Source organism: Triticum urartu, chromosome 1A (genome assembly GCF_056163025.1).
Source record: "Triticum urartu cultivar PI428250 chromosome 1A, HENAU_Tu73, whole genome shotgun sequence".
Taxonomy (NCBI): domain Eukaryota; kingdom Viridiplantae; phylum Streptophyta; class Magnoliopsida; order Poales; family Poaceae; genus Triticum; species Triticum urartu.
Genome location: NC_141873.1, coordinates 49,340,709 through 49,359,020, shown reverse-complemented (window position 1 = coordinate 49,359,020; position 18,312 = coordinate 49,340,709). Strand labels below are relative to the sequence as shown.

Genomic DNA, 18,312 nt, shown 5'->3' with positions numbered 1-18,312 from the left:
GTTGCCAGTTTTACTCTGATATGTCTCACAAGCCAGCGTGAGCCCTGAAGACCATTCCCCTCATCTGGCCCTTTGCTGTTTGGGGATTTGATATGGTTGGACCACTGAGAACTGGTAGGAGCGGCTTCACTCATGTGCTTGTGGTAGTTGGCAATTTTACCAAATGGATTGAAGCTAAACCTATCAAGAATCTTGAAGCCAGCACCGCTGTCAGCTTCATTAGAGAATTGACATTCAGATATGGAGTTCCACACAGCATCATCACTGACAACGGGTCGAACTTCGATTCTGATGAGTTTAGAGCTTTCTGCGCTTCTCAAGGCACACGAGTCGACTATGCTTCAGTCGCTCACCCGCAGTCGAATGGACAAGCAGAAAGAGATAATGGCCTAATTATCAAGGGACTGAAACCCCGACTGATGCGTGATCTCAAACACGCAGCAGGCGCCTGGGTCGATGAACTTCCATTAGTCCTTTGGGGTTTGAGGGCAACTCCCAATCGGTCGACCGGACGAACTCCCTATGGAGCCGAAGCAGTTCTGCCAAGTGACCTTGTCCACAACACACCTCGAGTCGAGCTCTTCTTTGAAGAGGAAGCAGAACAGGCCCGACAGGATTCAGTTGATCTCTTAAAGGAGGAAAGAGAGATGGCATTGATCCGGTCGACCATTTATCAACAAGACTTGCGTCGATTCCACGCCAGAAACGTGAGGGGTCGAGCCTTTCAAGAGGGAGACTTGGTTCTTCGAGTGGATCAACAGAAGCCACACAAGCTCGCCCCTGCTTGGGAAGGCCCCTTCATTATCACCAGAGTTCTCCACAATGGAGCATACCATCTTTACAATGTCGAGCATCAGAAAGACGAGCCACGAGCTTGGAATGCGGAGCTGCTCCGCCCCTTTTATACTTAAGTACTCACTTGGATGAGATGTAATAAGAAATACCTTTGTAGTTTATTTATCAAAGACAAGAGCTTTATAATCTTTCTAAACGATTGTTGTTGCTTTTGTTTCCGTTTGAAATCCCCTAGTGGGTGACTTTGCTGCGAATCCGTTTTGCCCAAGTCTGAAAAATCCTACCGAGTGGTGAGCAAGCCTCTCGCTCGGGGGCTTAGCTGCGAATCCGTTTCACCTAAGTTCGAAAAATCCTACCGAGTGGTGAGCAAGCCTCTCACTCGGGGGCTTAGCTGCAGTCCAAGTACTCGCCTAAGTTTAAAAAATCCTACCGAGTGGTGAGCAAGCCTTTCACTCAGAGGCTTAGCTGCAGTCCAGTACTTGCCTAAGTTTGAAAAATCCTACCGAGTGGTGAGCAAGCCTCCCACTCGGAGGCTTAGCTGTAGTCCAGTACTCGCCTAAGTTTGAAAAATCCTATCGAGTGGTGAGCAACCCTCCTACTCGAAGGCTTAGCTGCAGTCCAGTACTCGCCTAAGTTTAAAAAATCCTACCGAGTGGTGAGCAAGCCTTTCACTCAGAGGCTTAGTTGCAGTCCAGTACTCGCCTAAGTTTGAAAAATCCTACCGAGTGGTGAGCAACCCTCCCACTCGGAGGCTTAGCTGCAGTCCAGTACTCGCCTAAGTTTGAAAAATCCTACCAAGTGGTGAGCAAGCCTCCCACTCGGAGGCTTAGCTGCAGACAAGTACTCGCCTAAGTTTGAAAAATCCTACCGAGTGGAGAGCAATCCTCCCACTCGAGGGCTTAGCTACAGTCTAGTACTCGCCTAAGTTTGAAAAATCCTACCGAGTGGAGAGCAATCCTCCCACTCGGGGGCTTAGCTGCAGTCCAAGTACTCGCCTAAGTTCAAGAAATCCCACCTAGTGGAGAGCAATCCTCCCACTCGGGGGCTTAGCTGTAGTCCAAGTACTCGCCTAAGTTCAAGAAATCCTACCGAGTGGTGACCAGTCCTCCCACTCGGGGGGCTTAGCTGCAGTCCAGTACTCGCCTAAGTTTGAAAGAAATCCTACCGAGTAGTGAGCAATCCTCCCACTCGGGGGGCTTAGCTGCAGTCCAGTACTCGCCTAAGTTTGAAACACATCCCTATCCGCAAGGACGACGAGGTGCAGGTCGACTGCAACCTTCTCCTTCGGAGGTACGCCACAAATACAATGTGCGCTCCATCCCTATCTGCAAGGACGACGAGGTGCAGGTCGACTGCAACCTCCTCCTTTGGAGCTACGCCACAAATACAATGTACGCTCCATCCCCATCCGCAAGGACGACGAGGTGCAGGTCGACTGCAAGGCGTGCTCCATCCCTACCTGCAAGGACGATGAAGTACAGGTCGACTGGAGTCTCCACCTCAGAGCTGCATCTCAAAGCACAAAGATTATTCCGAGTAAAGAACAAAGTCCACTCGAAGACAAACGCAAGCATATTCGGAAGCAAACCAAGTTCGGATAAATCCTAAAGTTACGGATGACGGATCAAAAGTATTTGAGCATCAAGCCTGAAGAAGTTTAACGGTTACAAAATCACTCAGCATTCCGAGGCAAATAAGGGTGAAGCATAATGTTTTTCGGTCACGCATCAGGGGAAGGACTGGCCGGGTCGCAGAAACTGTCAAGGTCAATGCTGTCTGCAATATGAGTGGCGGCATCAAGGAAGGTGTCCATGAAAGACTGGAAAGTGTGCTTCTTCGTGTTAGCAACCTTGAGTTCCGCCAGCTTGTCTTCTTTGACGTCCTTGCAATGCACTCGGACCAAGGACAACACGACATCAGCGCCACAGCAAGCGGATGACTTCTTCCATTCTTGCACTCGCTCGGGGATTTGATTCAGTCGAGCCATCAGGGACTCAAGATCTTGAGACAGTTTCGCCTGGGGCCAGAGTTCAGCATCAACCCGAGTCATCGCACCTTTCAGGCGTGCAAGATAAGCAACCACGCTGTCCATACGAGATTCCAACCGCAGCACATTCATTGCAACATCATCCTTGACCGGACAGTTTATGGGATCAAGACCCGTCTCGACCCTCCCAGTTTCTGCTTCAAAGTCTTGGCAAAATTCTACACAGTCGAGTGAATGGTGAGTCGACGGAATAATTAGACTTGGCAGTCGACAGAAATAAGAGGGATTAATCAGTACCTTCAAGTTTTAAGACCAACACTACAAAAAAAAGACACATCCGTGACATTTTGGGCCGAACGAAATTTTTTCTGTCATACATATGGCACTTCTATGACGATAATTGTGACAAAACCCGGTATCATCATAGATGTGGTGGGCTCCTACTTCTATGACAAAAATCATGACAGAAAATGGGCTTTTTGTCCTGGGCGGGCTAGAGACGCAGCTGCATGACATTCTTTGGGCCATCCATGACGGAAATAACCGTGGTAGAAGCGAGGGCGAGGAAAATTTCGGGGAGTTCCCGGTTACAGTGGGAGGTCGGGGGCTGAGCGATGCGCGTTTCTCTCGTACATGTACGCGCGTGTGTGCGAGGCGTTGGCTCTAACTGAACCCGAGCGAGGCGTTGGGCTCTAACTGAACCCGAGCGATTGCACTGCAGGCTACGCGTTATTGAACCCGAGCGATCGATCGATGGCTGTTAACTGAACCCGATCGAGCGATTTCTTCGCTACTGCTGCTAACTGAAGCCGATCGATGGGATGAATAGTGAGCATTGCGGGGGGGGGGGGGTTTGGATGCACAGTGAGTGGTGGCGTTTCCTCTGGATGAACAGGACCCTATGGTCTGGTGGAGGGCTGGATGAACAGTAGACGGTGGAGGGGTGCCCGTGGAGGGGTGGATGAACAGGACCCCGTGGTGTGGAGGGCTGGATGAACAGTAGACGGTGGAGGGGTCCCCGTGGAGGGGTGGTTGAACAGGACCCCGTGGTGTGGAGGGCTGGATGAACAGTAGACGGTGGAGGGGTGCCCGTGGAGAGGTGGTTGAACAGGACCCCGTGGTGTGGAGGGGTGGATGAACAGTAGACGGTGGAGGGGTGGTTGAACAGTAGCCGGTGGAGTAGCGCGCGGTGGAGGCTGGATGAACAGGAGCCCGTGGAGGTTGGATGAACAGGAGCCCGTGGAGGCTGGAGGAGGTCGACGATGGAGATGAACAATATCCCGTGGAGTCCCGTTTTGTGGTACGCCACACCCCTCCCGATGAACATGACCCCCATTTCGACCGTAGCGCTCCAACACAAGTCCGTTTCCTCCGTTTTGCGGTACGCCACACTCCTCCCGATCAACAGGACCCCCGTTTCGACCGTAGGAGGTCCGTTTCCTCCATTTTGCGGTACGCCACACCCCTCCCGATCAAGAGGACCCCCGTTTCGACCGTAGGAGGTCCGTTTCCTCCATTTTGCGGTACGCCAGACCCCTCCTGATAAACATGATCCCGTTTTGAACGTGGCCGGTCGAACACATGGCTGTTTCCACCGTTCTGCGGTACGCCAGGCCTCGTTTCCATCGCCTGTTCCGTCCAAGCCCTCCCGATGGACATGACCACGCATTCCGTTGCCTCCCCATGAACACGACGACGACGCTGTTTCTCCGTTCCGACCCAGCCATGTACACGAGCCCTCGCCATACGTATGCGCGAGTAGGCGTTCAAGACCCCGCCCGTATGTACACATACGTGGCGGTATTTTCTTTCTTGCACCCTGGCCGCTGTACGGACGTGTACATGCTTCGTGCACGCCTCTACTACGACACGTGCACGCCTCTACATCGACCAGTATGTACGTACACGTTCACGACTAGAATGACAACGCTACGTACGCTTCGACCAGGTGGGTCCCGACTGTCAGGCACTTCCTTGCCTGTGAAGATGTAGTTGGTGGGTACCAGCAGTCAGGGGGCGAATCGTTTTTTTCTTGCCCGGACGCACTTCCTTGCGTGCGAAGATGTAGCTGGTGGGTCCCAGCAGTCAGGGGGGTGAATCGTTTTTTTGGACACACTTCCTTGCGTGTGAAGATGTAGCTTGTGGGTCCCAACAGTCAGGGGGCGAATCATTTTTTTCGCGAAATACGGTGGCCCATCTGGTGGGTCCCCGCTGTCAGGTGGAGGAATAATTATTTTGCGCGTAATAAGGAGGCACATCCTTGCGGCTGCCGTGGACCCAGCTGCTAGCCTCTCCACATATAGTACTCTTCCAATGGAAGTCGGTCGTTGACCACGTTGACCACGCCGCACTGAGAGCACCAGGGCGGTGGTCTAGACGACGGCGAGGCCTAGGAAGGGGACGACGCAGAGCCGGGGAAGACGCAACAGTGGAAGCCTGTGCGGAGAGGAGTACGATGGTTCACTGGTTCGGCTGCGGTGTGAGGCTGCCGTCGCTGCAGAATAACAGGGGGTGTGGGTGAGTAGAGGGATGGCCTGGCCAGCGGTGGGATTAGTACGGGACGGTGAGGCCTCCGCGACATCACAGCCGGCCACGGGAGGCAGGAGCACGCGACACGACCGGCGCTACTTTGGGCGGCTGGAGCAAGAAGACCAGAGGTTGAATAAGCACTACGGCCGTTGGATGGACATCGTATGATCACTGCAGCTAGAATCATTTATATTGACTAAGTTAACAAAGTTCTTGGTACGCGTCAACTTAGTAGGCCCACAACTCGGATTTAGCAGAGAACATATAGCCCATTTGCGATTTGTAAGAATGTACAACCCATTTTTTAATTCTAATGGAATTTACTACAGCCCATTTACAGTTTGTTAAAAGTACAGCCCAACTTCTAGCAAGGACAAGGATTAATAATTTCAAACAACCGCTCAAAACAGAATTCAAAAAAAATTCCCACATTTTGATGGGATCCGAAATATTTTTATCCAAAATTTCTAGTCAGGTTAAATATAATTTCAAAATAAAGTTGTATTACGTTAAAATCCAACGAAATATTGCACGCGCAACATGTAATGAAATTAAAATTTTCAAATTCCAAAAATAATATATTTTTCAAACTAATTACGTGTTTGGTGCATAGTAACTGTCCAGTTATTATAATTACATCCCATTTATTATTTCTTCAAGTCCATTTTCTTGTTAAGCCTAATGCATACCTTCTAGGAAAGTTTGCAGCCCAGCGGGGCAGAGAATAACAAGTTGACCCGGATATTGTGTACAACTGTCGGCCCAGTTGCATTGCTAATGTTGAAAAAAAGCTATTTTTTATACACACATTTAATTTTTTTTGTATAGATAAGGAACAATTTTTATACACACATTTAACAATTTTTAAATACATGATTAACACTTTTTAAAACATATTTTTTAGTCAACAGTGGGCCCACAGCGAGCGGAGGAGGTCACAATACACATATTTTTTAAATACATGATTAACACTTTTGCAAAAACAATTAGCCCATAGTGAGCCAATTAGCTTTAGTCGGCCCACAGTGGGCCGACAGGACCCAATCAGCCCATAGTGGGCCGACAGGGGCCAATCGGCCAGCTGTAGGCCGACTGGAATCCAATCGGCCTGCTGTGGGCTGACTAGGCCCAGTCGGCCTGCAGCGGGCCGATGGTGTATTATTTTTGAAAAAAATTTACCCAGCATAATATTTATGAAAATTAATAAAAAAAATGTACTATTTAAAAAAATAGCGAAAAAAGGCCTGTGTAGTACAGTACAACCTAACATGGTTACTCATCCCACATTCAGCGACGCCGGAAAGGCCCAAATAAGGCTTTTGTACAACTTTTTGAAGTCACTGAGCTCAATTAATAATTTAAGAAAAAGGTTAGATTATAGTGGAACCTAACTAAAAGCTGTCACGAGCAAATAAATAATTCAACGGGTCCCACTTGTGCGTGTGTGTGTGTGAGAGAGAGAGAGAGACCCATCGGCCGATGCTCGTAAATACATCTTTCAGCCATATGCATTGCTGATGCTCAGTAAAAACTTATATAGTTGACACAATCATATAGAACATCATAGCACACTGAACTTGCATACAAAAATTTCACGTAGGCGGCATAATCAGGATGGAAGCAGTGGATCGCTACGGGAAGGGCTATGTTGAAACCAACGAAGTCGTACATAACGGTTCATCGTCTTTATCAATGAAGGGGAAATATCTTGAATGTTGTGCAAAGAAAACAGATAGACAACACAATAAGTTCTGCTAGCACATTAAGTTGACGTACAGCCCTTTCTAAAAAAAGGTCAGGTACAAAATTAGAACAGGTCACAATCAAATGTACTGGCATATCAGTGCTTCACACCCATAGCTCGGATTTAACTAGTATCAGACAAGATTCAGCTGTTACCTCAAATTAGAGTACATCCAGGCAGCCAGCCCTGCCTCTTCTCCCAAAGAAGCAGTGGCCTCCATCGCGCGATGGAGTAGGCCCTGTGCCACCCATCGTTCTGAGCAACACGGGGAAAGTCTGACGTTGACTCCTGTAATGGACGTCGTCGACGGACCCTGGCACCAGCGGCGGCGGCAGGACTTCGATTGATGGATTGACCACTTCTTTGACATGCATGAACACTCGATACAGGTACATCCCTAACGTGGTCCGCGGCGGCCTTGGTGGCGACGAATAGTACAACCCCGGTTCCTGCACCGGTATCTCAACACCAATCACCTTCGGTATGGTGGACGGCTTCTTCATCCATGCCATAACCGTCAGAGCCCAGCTGTCTGGAGGAACAAACATACTTACGAGCTCACCTTCAAGGTCGTTGATAAGCTCGTTCATGGACTCGCTGTTCCAAGCACGTCGAGGCATGCCGTGGAAGGTAAGCTTTGTTAAAAACTCAAGCTCAGAGGGCATCGAGCCCCATCCTGGGTGCCACCAATCAAAGCACACCAGCGCGCCATCGCAGAACAAACACCGGGAAGATTCGAACACACGACTGCAGTCGAAAGTTGTCCGGAACCTGACGAAGAAATCAGCCGGTGGCGGACAGACTTCGACGAGCAAGTCACTTATTTGGATGTCGTGCGCAATGCCAAGAGCTTTGACAAGGTCATCCGGCAAGACGGGAGGCCGATCGCCGTTGATGGTTACCATCAGCACTTTGCCGGCAAACTGGTCGTCATGCGCCGCCATGCCACTGTTGAGCGATAGCACGCCGCGACCGAAGCCAGGACGGACCTCAGGATCTCCGGCTCGGAGATCCGCATTGATCGGCGACATGATAGTGCACTTGAGTACAGGGAGTACAGGAGGGGGATTTGGGGGAACTGGAGTAGGAATCGAGATTCCAAAGGTGGGGGAGGGGCGGGAGACTAGGGATGAAAAGGTAGCATGAATTTCGAGCACGCGCCAATATGCTCTCGGCGCGCAAGCGCACGAAAACACCGGTGGTGCCCACATGTCGGCCTAAGAGTCCTTATTATTTCTTTTTTGGAGAGCCCGGCCTGAGAGTCATAATTGACCTGTTTGGCATTGCGTTAGTACCCGGCCCATATTCAACGACACCTCACTGGCCCAAACAAGTGTACATCATCGAAAAGACACTGAGCTCAAATTATATAACTTAAAAAAAGGAGATATACTCTTAACACTGGAGAATGGTGATGCCCTCATTTAGCCCACCAGTAGTTCGAGACAATAAACAGTTCGAAACAACGATATATATACAACATTCAAACACTGATTAGTGACTACTACTGACATAAACAGCAAGACATGATAGTTCATAAGAAGTCTTGCTACACCACCAAAACGCACCCATCTACAGCGCTCAGACTCTCGTGATCCAGACGAGAATGACATTCTAAACAGAAGCAACTATTACATAGTAAGAGTGACATAGACGAGGATGACCAAATGACAAGGAATATGCATAACAAAAGAAAGAACTACTGTTAGTGCCAAAACCGGCGGATCTTGGGTAGGGGGTCCCGAACTGTGCGTCTAGGCGGATGGTAACAGGAGACAAGGGACACGATGTTTTTACCCAGGATCGGGCCCTCTCGATGGAGGTAAAACCCTACTCTTGCTTGATTAATATTGATGATATGGGTAGTACAAGAGTAGATCTACCACGAGATCAGAGAGGCTAAACCCTAGAAGCTAGCCTATGGTATGATTGTATGTTGTCCTACGGACTAAAACCCTCCGGTTTATATAGACACCGAAGAGGGCTAGGGTTACACAAAGTCGGTTACAATGGGAGGAGATCTACATATCCGTATTGCCAAGCTTGCCTTCCACGCCAAGGAAAGTCCCATCCGGACACGGGACGAAGTCTTCAATCTTGTATCTTCATAGTCCAAGAGTCCGGCCAAAGGTTATAGTCCGGCTATCCGGACACCCCCTAATCCAGGACTCCCTCGGTAGACCTTGAACCAGGCTTCAATGACGACGAGTCCGGCGCGCAGATTGTCTTCGGCATTGCAAGGCGGGTTCCTCCTTCGAATACTCCATAGAAGATTTTGAACACGAGGATCGTGTCCGGATCTGCAAAACAAGTTCCACATACCACTGTAGAGAGAGTAACATTTTCACAAATCTAATCTGCTGACGTATTCTGTGGCGTGACATCACACCACAGCCAAGCCTTTACTCGAATCGTTTTTACTGTCCCACCTCAGCGCGTTTTGCGAGGTGGTTTCCTTGGCACGTCTTGTCGAAGCAGAGATCGTGTCCCCTTATCACGGGATTCTCATCAATACGGGCATGGGTAACCCAAACGCGCCATTGATTACGGTGCTTGGGGGATAAGCGAGTTTTACCAGGCTGGTGGGGATGCATAGTTTCGTCCGCCCATATAAAGGGATAAGGATTCACCCTTTCATCCATGCCTTCTTCCTCCTTTGCTCATCCATTCTTGCACACTCGAGCTCCAGCGCCCAAGTCCGCATTTCCATCTCAACCTTATCCAACCATGTTCAGAGAGGGAGGCAGGTGGATGGTGTCCTCCGTCATGGAGGGACACGTCAAGAAGCTGACGAGAGCCAGATACTTGTCCGACGACATCACGCACCGGCTCCCAGATGAGGGACAGCTGATCCCCACCCCCAGGCCCCATGAGAGGGTAGTGTTCCTCACCCATTTCCTCCGCGGACTGGGATTCCCTCTCCACCCATTCATTCGGGGGCTCATGTTCTACTATGGCCTGGATTTCCATGATTTGGCCCTGAACTTCATTCTCAACATCTCAGCATTTATCGTCGTATGCGAGGCCTTCCTCCACATCAAGCCCCACTTCGGCTTATGGCTAAAGACTTTTAATGTCAAGCCGAAGGTAGTGGGCGGCCGCCAGGTGGAGTGCGGAGGCGCCATGGTGGGCAAGATGCCCAACGTCACATGGCTCAAGGGCTCCTTCGTGGAGACCATAAAGGGGTGGCAATCGGGGTGGTTCTACATCAACGAGCCGCGCGACCCTGAATGGGCGGCGGCCCCCGAGTTCCGATCAGGCATCCCCACGCGGCTCACCTCCTGGAAAGAGAAGGGCCTGCCCTGGGGTAGTTCGGGAGAGCTAACCAGACTCCAAACATGTATCCAAAACATGGTGAGCAAGAAGCTAAAACTTGTCAACGTAGTCCAGGTCATGCTCATCCACCGGATCCTCCCGTGTCAACGACGGGCTTTCAATTTGTGGGAATTCGACCCGGCCCAGCACCAAACTCTGAATAGGCTCTTCGACACAACGTACGAGGATGCCTGGAAGGTGCTATTCAAGGGCGCCGAGGATCCCCCTTCCGCTTCCAAGGATCCCGGATTCTGCGCGAAGCGCCAAGCCAGCGTGGTAAGCTGTTTTACCTATTACAGGGTACTTGTTTTTCATAGTTTGACTCTATGCGGGATCTAAGCTCCCGTACCTTTGACAGGACTGGCAGGAGACGGCCGGACAGATCGACTGTCTGGCTCCTTTGCCCGAAGGCCCAACAGATGCCCGTTTGGCAGAGCTGCTGGTTCCGGCGCCCTACGTGGTGCCGGAGAAGAAGGCAACGGGAACCTGAAAGAGTTCCCGGCGCCAGGTGGTGTCGGACTCATTGTCCGATGACTCCGAGGCGCACTCCTCCCATGAAGACGAGGATGAGGAACAAGAGGCTTCTCCCCCTCCAATGGGGGGAGAAAAGAAAAGGAAGGCCGCCCCAACTGGGGAGGCCGGAGGGTCCAAGAAGGGAAGAACCCTTCCTCCGGACCACTCTGCCAACGCCGCCGATAGCGAGGAGGAGTGGCCGCCCAGGGCCAAGCCCCTGGCGAAGTCATAAGTATCTGGACACCAGAGTGACTCGTAGTGTTCCTTTATTGCACCGCTTCTCCTAACGCCGAATATAATCGTGTAGTCCAGCCCCGAGCCCAAGTCGACATATCGTCGAGTGGTTCCTTGGACCCGTCAGATGTGAATAGCTTTTCACTTCTGACCGCTTCCGCCCCTCACCCTACGGACAACGCCAAGGTGTTGTCACAAAAGGTTCCAAGCCAAGGGGAGGTGGTCCTGGAGGCGCTGCAAGGCGACCTTTCGGACTGCGGGCAAAAAAGGAGCAAGGCTCCCAAGGGCTCCATGTCCGGCCCTGGGCCAAATACCGCACCCGAACCTTCAGTGGTTCCGGACTCCGGCAGGCGGCCCCCTACTAAGAAGGGCAAGCCTACCGCGCCGGTGACCTCCGTCCAACCGGAGGCACCGGATAACTTGCTGGAGGTGCTTAACGGCGCCTCCATCGACGAGGAGGACCGCACTATTATGAGTGCGGTGATCCAGAAAGTTCAATCCACCAAAAGCTGCCTGACTGAAGCCTGTGCCAGCCTTCTAACAGGCTTTGAGGTTTGTAAAAATATATGAAAATATTACCGCATAGACAGTAGCCCCTGATGCTCTGTTTGGTGTTCACGAAGAAAAGCCGAATAGAGGATCTAATAATAAACACAGGAGTCTAACATAAATATGTCAATATGGGAATGCAGGCTATGCTACTGACCTCTGCCGCACTGACCGCGGAGGTCGATGCGTTGAAGCAGAGCCTCAAGCGGTCCGAGAAAGAGCTCGGCCTTGCCAAGAAGCAGCTCGAGGAGAAAGAAGGTAAGTAATACCTTGTGTTAGTATATGTTAAAAAGATGTGGTTGCAAAAAATGACAGGATCATCGTGACTATGGCAGGGGCCACGACCGAGGTGGCGACCCTGAAGCAAGCGCTGTCCGAGGCCGAAGAGAAAGCGGCAACGGAGTGCACCAAGCGAGGAAAACAGGAGGCGTGGGTAGGGGAGGTGCAGCAAGAGCTCCAGGCTCTTGTGAAGAAACACGAGAGTTCGGAGCTTGACTCAAAGACGCGAGAGTCCGAGCTCGCTGCGGCCCTCAAAAGCGCCAAGTCTTCCAAGGCCGAAGCCCAAAAATCCCTCCAGGAAATTGAGGCGAGGAAGAAGATAGCGGCGGGTAAGACATTCATTATGCAAAGCAAGCACGTGAAAGTCAATTACTTCTTACTTACCCGAGTCCGGAGCTCTCCAGGAGCGTTCGCAGATTTGCCCCGCGGCATGTCAGATGCCGCCACCTACTACCGGGCCGAGGAAGGGAGCTCGACGGAGAAGGTGTTCTGGTCTCAGTATGCTGAGGCCAGACACCCGGTGCCCTTGAGCGACCAGCTGAAGCAAATGGTCGAGCTCCACAGGGTGGCCGAACAGGCCATGAAGGGCCTTATAGTCCGTCTGTGGCCTGGAGAGGCCGTGCCTGGGAGCTACTTTGGGCTGGTGAGGCGGCTGGCGGATGCCTGTCCGTGCTTGAAGTCATCAAGCGCTCCGTCTGCATCGAGGGCGCCCGCAGGGTGCTTGCCCGTGTTAAAGTACACTGGGGCAAGATGGACGTTGAGAAGCTGGTGAAGGACAGGCCACCGCAGGGCAAGGAGCATCGCAACCCCAAGATGTACTATGAGGGCATCCTGAAGGGTGCCCACCTTGTGGCGGATGAATGTTCCAAGGATGTAATTTTTGAGTGAACTCGCATTTGTGATCCTATACGCTGAAAACTTTGTTCATATGCGCTATGCAACGCTTGTTTGAATTTAAAATATTACCTTCTGTGCGGCCGTTTATTAAATCTGAGAGATGGCGAGTCGTCGGCTTCTGCCCCCATGCCACGAGTGCTGGGGTGTTCGGGATAAACCTGAGCACTCTTTTTCCCATTCTTGGGTCCTTCGAGGGAGGTGCTCAGCACAACGAACAAGGCAATCGGACTATAATGCGTTATCACTCTCACTTAGCTAGAGAATTCTATAATTTTAAATTTTGGCGAAGCCCCTAGTGTTTGGAAGACCGAATTCGGGGCGCTATACACGCCTAGGCCGGACAAAGCTGACTCCTCGCCCTAAGCGGCATAAGTCTTTAGGGACTCGAAAAACTCTCGAACAGCGACCAGCTCTCGCCCTATCATGACAGTCAGGTTTAGCTTTCTCTACTGAGGTGCTTAGCCCAACTGAACCGGGGCACAATCGCAGTAGTTCTCCTAGTGCTACCTTAGCCGATATAGCAGAACGTAAGGTACCAAAACATGGGAGCCGGGCAAACCCAACTATTGACCAAAGACATGATTCGTAGTTGATGCATATAATGCTATAAGTTCGGAGTGCCGCACTTGTGAAAGTGTTCGGACTTCTCATGCCGTATTATGGGGTGCTAGAGCCCCTGGCGTATCGGCCGTACCAAAGTGTACGGGTGCTAAATGTCATGACTGAACAAATATACATAAAAAGGAATGAATAGAGAAAGCAATAATAAACTGAAGGTAAGCATTGTTTATTCGAAAAAGCTGCATTAAAAGCAGAACGATACAAGTAGTGCGATAAGCAAGAGGTGGGACTATTTGACAGATCCCCCTCCAGGGGCGGGATGCGGAATGGTGTTTAAGACAGGTATTTTGCTCGTTATAGAGACCACCTGAGAGTTCCATGATGCGACGTAGCTTCCAGCCCCCCTAGTCCTTGCATCGTGTGTTCGGCGATTATATTGTCGGACAGGGTTTCCAGAGAATAAAGTCCTGGAAGAGAGAAAAAATAACAAAGTAGGGAGCCCCTGGTGCGGTTAAGCCGCGCTTAGGGGTGTGCCGTAGTCGTGCCCCTCCCCTGTGCCCATGGTATTTTTAATGCGTAATTGTGTACGCATGGTACGTGAGCCGCCGTTTGGATGGGGCTGGGGTAGGGGCCGTATTGCTATGCGAGCTCAGAACATGCCAGGCGGTCCTGTTGCAGATTACTTCGAGCATGCTTGATGGTGTCCGGACGTCTGATCGCCGGACTGGAGAATTGCCTTGATAGGCTGCTTTGCACTTCTGCTGCGAGGGCCGCAGTGTGCTCCTCCATTCGGAGCGAGCGTTCTGTATTTCCATTGACTGTGATGACCCCACGAGGTCTTGGCATCTTGAGCTTGAGGTACGCATAGTGCGGAACCGCATTGAATTTTGCAAATGCGGTTCGCCCGAGCAGTGCATGGTATCCACTACGGAACGGGACTATATCGAAGATTAATTCCTCGCTCCGGAAATTATCAGACCACTTCCAGTGTGACTGAGCCCGTGCAATGGGCCTCTACGCCTGGGATGACGCCTTTAAAGGTTGTTTTTGTGGGTTTAATCCTTGAGGGATCTATGCCCATTTTGCGCACCATATCCTGGTAAAGCAGGTTTAGGCTGCTGCCGCCGTCCATGAGGACTCGAGTGAGGTGAAATCCGTCAATTATTGGGTCTAGGACCAATGCGGCAAATCCGCCATGGCGGATACTAGTGGGGTGGTCCCTGCGATTGAAAGTGATCGGACAGGAGGACCATGGGTTGAACTTTGGGGCGACCGGCTCCAACGCATAGACGTCCCTTAACACACGCTTCCGCTCCCTCTTGGGGATGTGAGTTGCGTATATCATGTTCACCTTTGCACTTGTGGGGGGAAACCCTTCTGTCCTATGTTGTTCGGCGGCCGGGGCTCCTCCTCGTCATCGCTATGTAGCCCCTTGTCTTTTTGTTCGGCATTTAATTTGCCAGCCTGCTTGAACACCCAACAATCCCTGTTGGTGTGGTTGGCTGGCTTGTCGGGGGTGCCATGTCTCTGACACGAGCGATCGAGTATACGGTCCAAACTGGACGGGCCCGGAGTGCTTCTTTTGAATGGCTTTTTCTGCTGACCGGGCTTAGAGCCTTTGAATCCGGCATTGACTATCGTGTCCTCCGTATTGTCGCTGTTAATGCGGCTCTTGTGCTTATTGCGACATGATCTGCCATTGCTGTCCTTGGTATCCGAATTACCAGGGCTCTTTGACATGTTATTGCTGCGAGCCAACCAGCTGTCTTCTCCCGCACAAAAGCGGGTCATGAGTGTCGTTAGGGCTGCCATCGATTTTGGCTTTTCCTGTCCAAGGTGTCGGGCAAGCCATTCGTCGCGGATGTTATGTTTTAAGGCTGCTAGGGCCTCTGCATTGGGACAGTCGACGATTTGATTTTTCTTGGTTAGGAGCCGTGTCCAGAATTGTCTGGCCGATTCCTCTGACTGCTGAATTATGTGGCTCAGGTCATCAGCGTCTGGTGGTCGCACATAGGTGCCCTGGAAGTTGTCGAGGAATGCGGCTTCCAGATCTTCCCAACACCCAATGGATTCTGCTGGCAAGCTGTTGAGCCAATGCCGGGCTGGTCCTTTAAGCTTGAGTGGGAGGTATTTGATGGCGTGTAGATCGTCGCCGCGGGCCATGTGGATATGAAGGAGATAGTCTTCAATCCATACCGCAGGATCTGTCGTACCATCGTATGATTCAATATTCATGGGTTTAAAACCCTCTGGGATTTGATGATCCATTACTTCATCTGTGAAGCATAGCGGGTGTGCGGCACCTCTGTATTGGGCTATATCCCGACGCAGCTCGAATGAGCTTTGTCTATTGTGTTCGGCCCGACCGGATTTACTTTTAATGTATCCGGCGTGACGGCTATCGTCTCGTGTCGTGGGGCGCCCACGCGATCCGTAGATCGATCTTGTTTGCCTTGCTTTGTCCTCCAATATATCTCGCAGGTCTAACGCATTTCCCCGTGCCTTGGTGTTACGCCAGGGTGCGGCTTGATTTGTGGGCTGAGAGGCCTCTCTGTCGCGGCCGTGAGGTGGCCGGTCAGCCGCTGGGGATGTGGGTTTAGATGCTTCCTCCTCTAATCGAGGTAGCAACCTGCGCTTTGGGTAGCTCTTGGAGGGGCGTTCGAGTTTGTATTCCTTAGCCGCAAGGACTTCAGTCCATCTGTCGGCTAGCAAGTCTTGATCAGCTCTAAGCTACTGCTGCTTTTTCTTGAGGCTGCTCGCCGTAGCCATAAGCCTATGTTTAAAGCGCTCTTGCTCGAGGGGATCCTCAGGCACGACAAATTCGTCGTCGTCGAGGCTTGCCTCGTCTTCGGAGGGAGGCATGTGATTATCATCCTCTTCCTCTCTATCTGCCGCTCTCTCAGGAGGGCTGGCTTCTCCATCCTCCTGTGCTAAATCTTGCTGGAGGGGGTTGTCTTCGGCACTGTTCGGAGTGTTATTATCTCCTGTGCCGGAATCACCATTTTTTCTTTGGCGGGACATAGATCGGCCCCGCGGACGCCGGCGCTTAGGTTGCTTCTTGGAGGGGTCATCCTCCGCCGTTCTGTCGCCACTGCCTTCTTTAGGTGTGTCCACCATGTATATGTCATACGACGAGGTGGCTTTCCAGTGTCCTATAGGCGCTGGTTCCTGGTCGTCTCCTGCATCGTCGTCCATACCGTCGATGTCTTCAGAGTCGAAGTCGAGCATGTCGGTTAAATCATCGACAGTAGCTACGAAGTGGGTTGTGGGTGGGCGCCGAATTTCTTCGTCATCCGCATCCCAACCTTGTTGGCCCTAATCCGGCCAGGATTCTCCTGACAGGGAGAGAGATCTTAGTGAATTCAGTATGTCCCCGAAGGGTGAGTGCTGAAAGACGTCTGCTGCGGTAAACTCCATGATCGGCGCCCAATCGGATTCGATCAGCAGGGGCGCGGGCGGCTCGGAGTCCGGAGGGGAGTCCGGCCATTTGGAGTCACGGGCCTCGCAAAGGGTATCCGGCTCGATCGCCGTTGAGACTGCGGCCTCCATAGCGGGGTCCAACCACCCGTCCATGGATGGCGCGATTGGCTCCGAATTGAAGGCCGGAGCGACTGCGGGTGTGACTTCCTGATCATTGTCCGGCGGCAGAGCTAAATCATGCCCATCGGGACAGTGCGGCGCACTCGGCGAGGGCTCGAATCCGTCGAAGATCAAGTCTCCGTGGATAAAGGTCGTGTAGTTTAGGCTTCCAAACCTGACCTGATGGCTAGGGGCGTAGCTTTCAGTCTGCTCCAGATGGCCAAGCGAATTGGCCCGCAGTGCAAAGCCACCGAATACAAAAATCTGTCCGGGGAGAAAAGTCTCACCCTGGACTACATCGCCAACGATGATCGAAGGAGCCATCAGGCCTGACGGTGACGACAGAGAGGAACTCTCAATGAAAGCACAATGTCGGTGTCAAAACCAGCGGATCTCGGGTAGGGGGTCCCAAACTGTGCGTCTAGGCGGATGGTAACAGGAGACAAGGGACACGATGTTTTTACCCAGGTTCGGGCGCTCTCAATGGAGGTAAAACCCTACTCCTGCTTGATTAATATTGATGATATGGGTAGTACAAGAGTAGATCTACCACGAGATCAGAGAGGCTAAACCCTAGAAGCTAGCCTATGGTATGATTGTATGTTGTCCTACAGACTAAAACCCTCCGGTTTATATAGAAACCGAAGAGGGCTAGGGTTACACAGAGTCGGTTACAATGGGAGGAGATCTACATATCCGTATTGCCAAGCTTGCCTTCCACGCTAGGAAAGTCCCATCCGGACACAGGACGAAGTCTTCAATCTTGTATCTTCATAGTCCAAGAGTCCGGCCAAAGGTTATAGTTCGGCTATCCGGACACCCCCTAATCCAGGACTCCCTCAACTACCCATCCAGAACCAGTAGCAAAGACAACAAAGTCATTCGAAGAGATGATCCAACACCATCATAATTTGCAGCCCCGCTTCAGCGACCAGTGATCCGGAGACACCAGTACTCCACCCTTTCGATGCAACAGCCAATTACCTATCTACCTGAAGGCTCGAACCACATCACTGCCTGTCGTAATTGAGACATCCAAGGATCAAAGTTAATCCGGATGCCTTTGTCATTCTCCCCTTCTTTTGGCTACAGGATGTATCATTGACAATCAGGGGAGTTTGCTCCCGAACTCCTAGGGCTCGCCGTGTAGACACAGTTTTCCATGAAGGTCCTTGCCAACGGTGATCTCCTAGTTAATCGGATAATTGAGTCCAAGAAACAGAGAGTGTGAACCAAGGCTGTTTACCCGCCTCCAACTAAAAAATCCTGAAGGCCCTAGCAAGCTGGTATCCTGCTCATAGATGTAACAACCACTGTCCTGATACTCACG

General features: G+C 51.4%; 1 protein-coding gene across 1 annotated transcript in view; it reads right to left on the bottom strand.

The window, feature by feature from the left end:
* Positions 1-2,515: 2,515 nt before the first annotated feature.
* The window catches only part of LOC147989883 (uncharacterized), a 134,007-nt gene continuing 118,210 nt past the window's right edge, over positions 2,516-18,312 (bottom strand). Inside the window, exon 3 of the mRNA XM_087536455.1 lies at positions 2,516-3,000. Within this exon, the coding sequence (XP_087392581.1) occupies positions 2,516-3,000 (485 nt within the window). The remainder of the gene's footprint in view (positions 3,001-18,312) is intronic.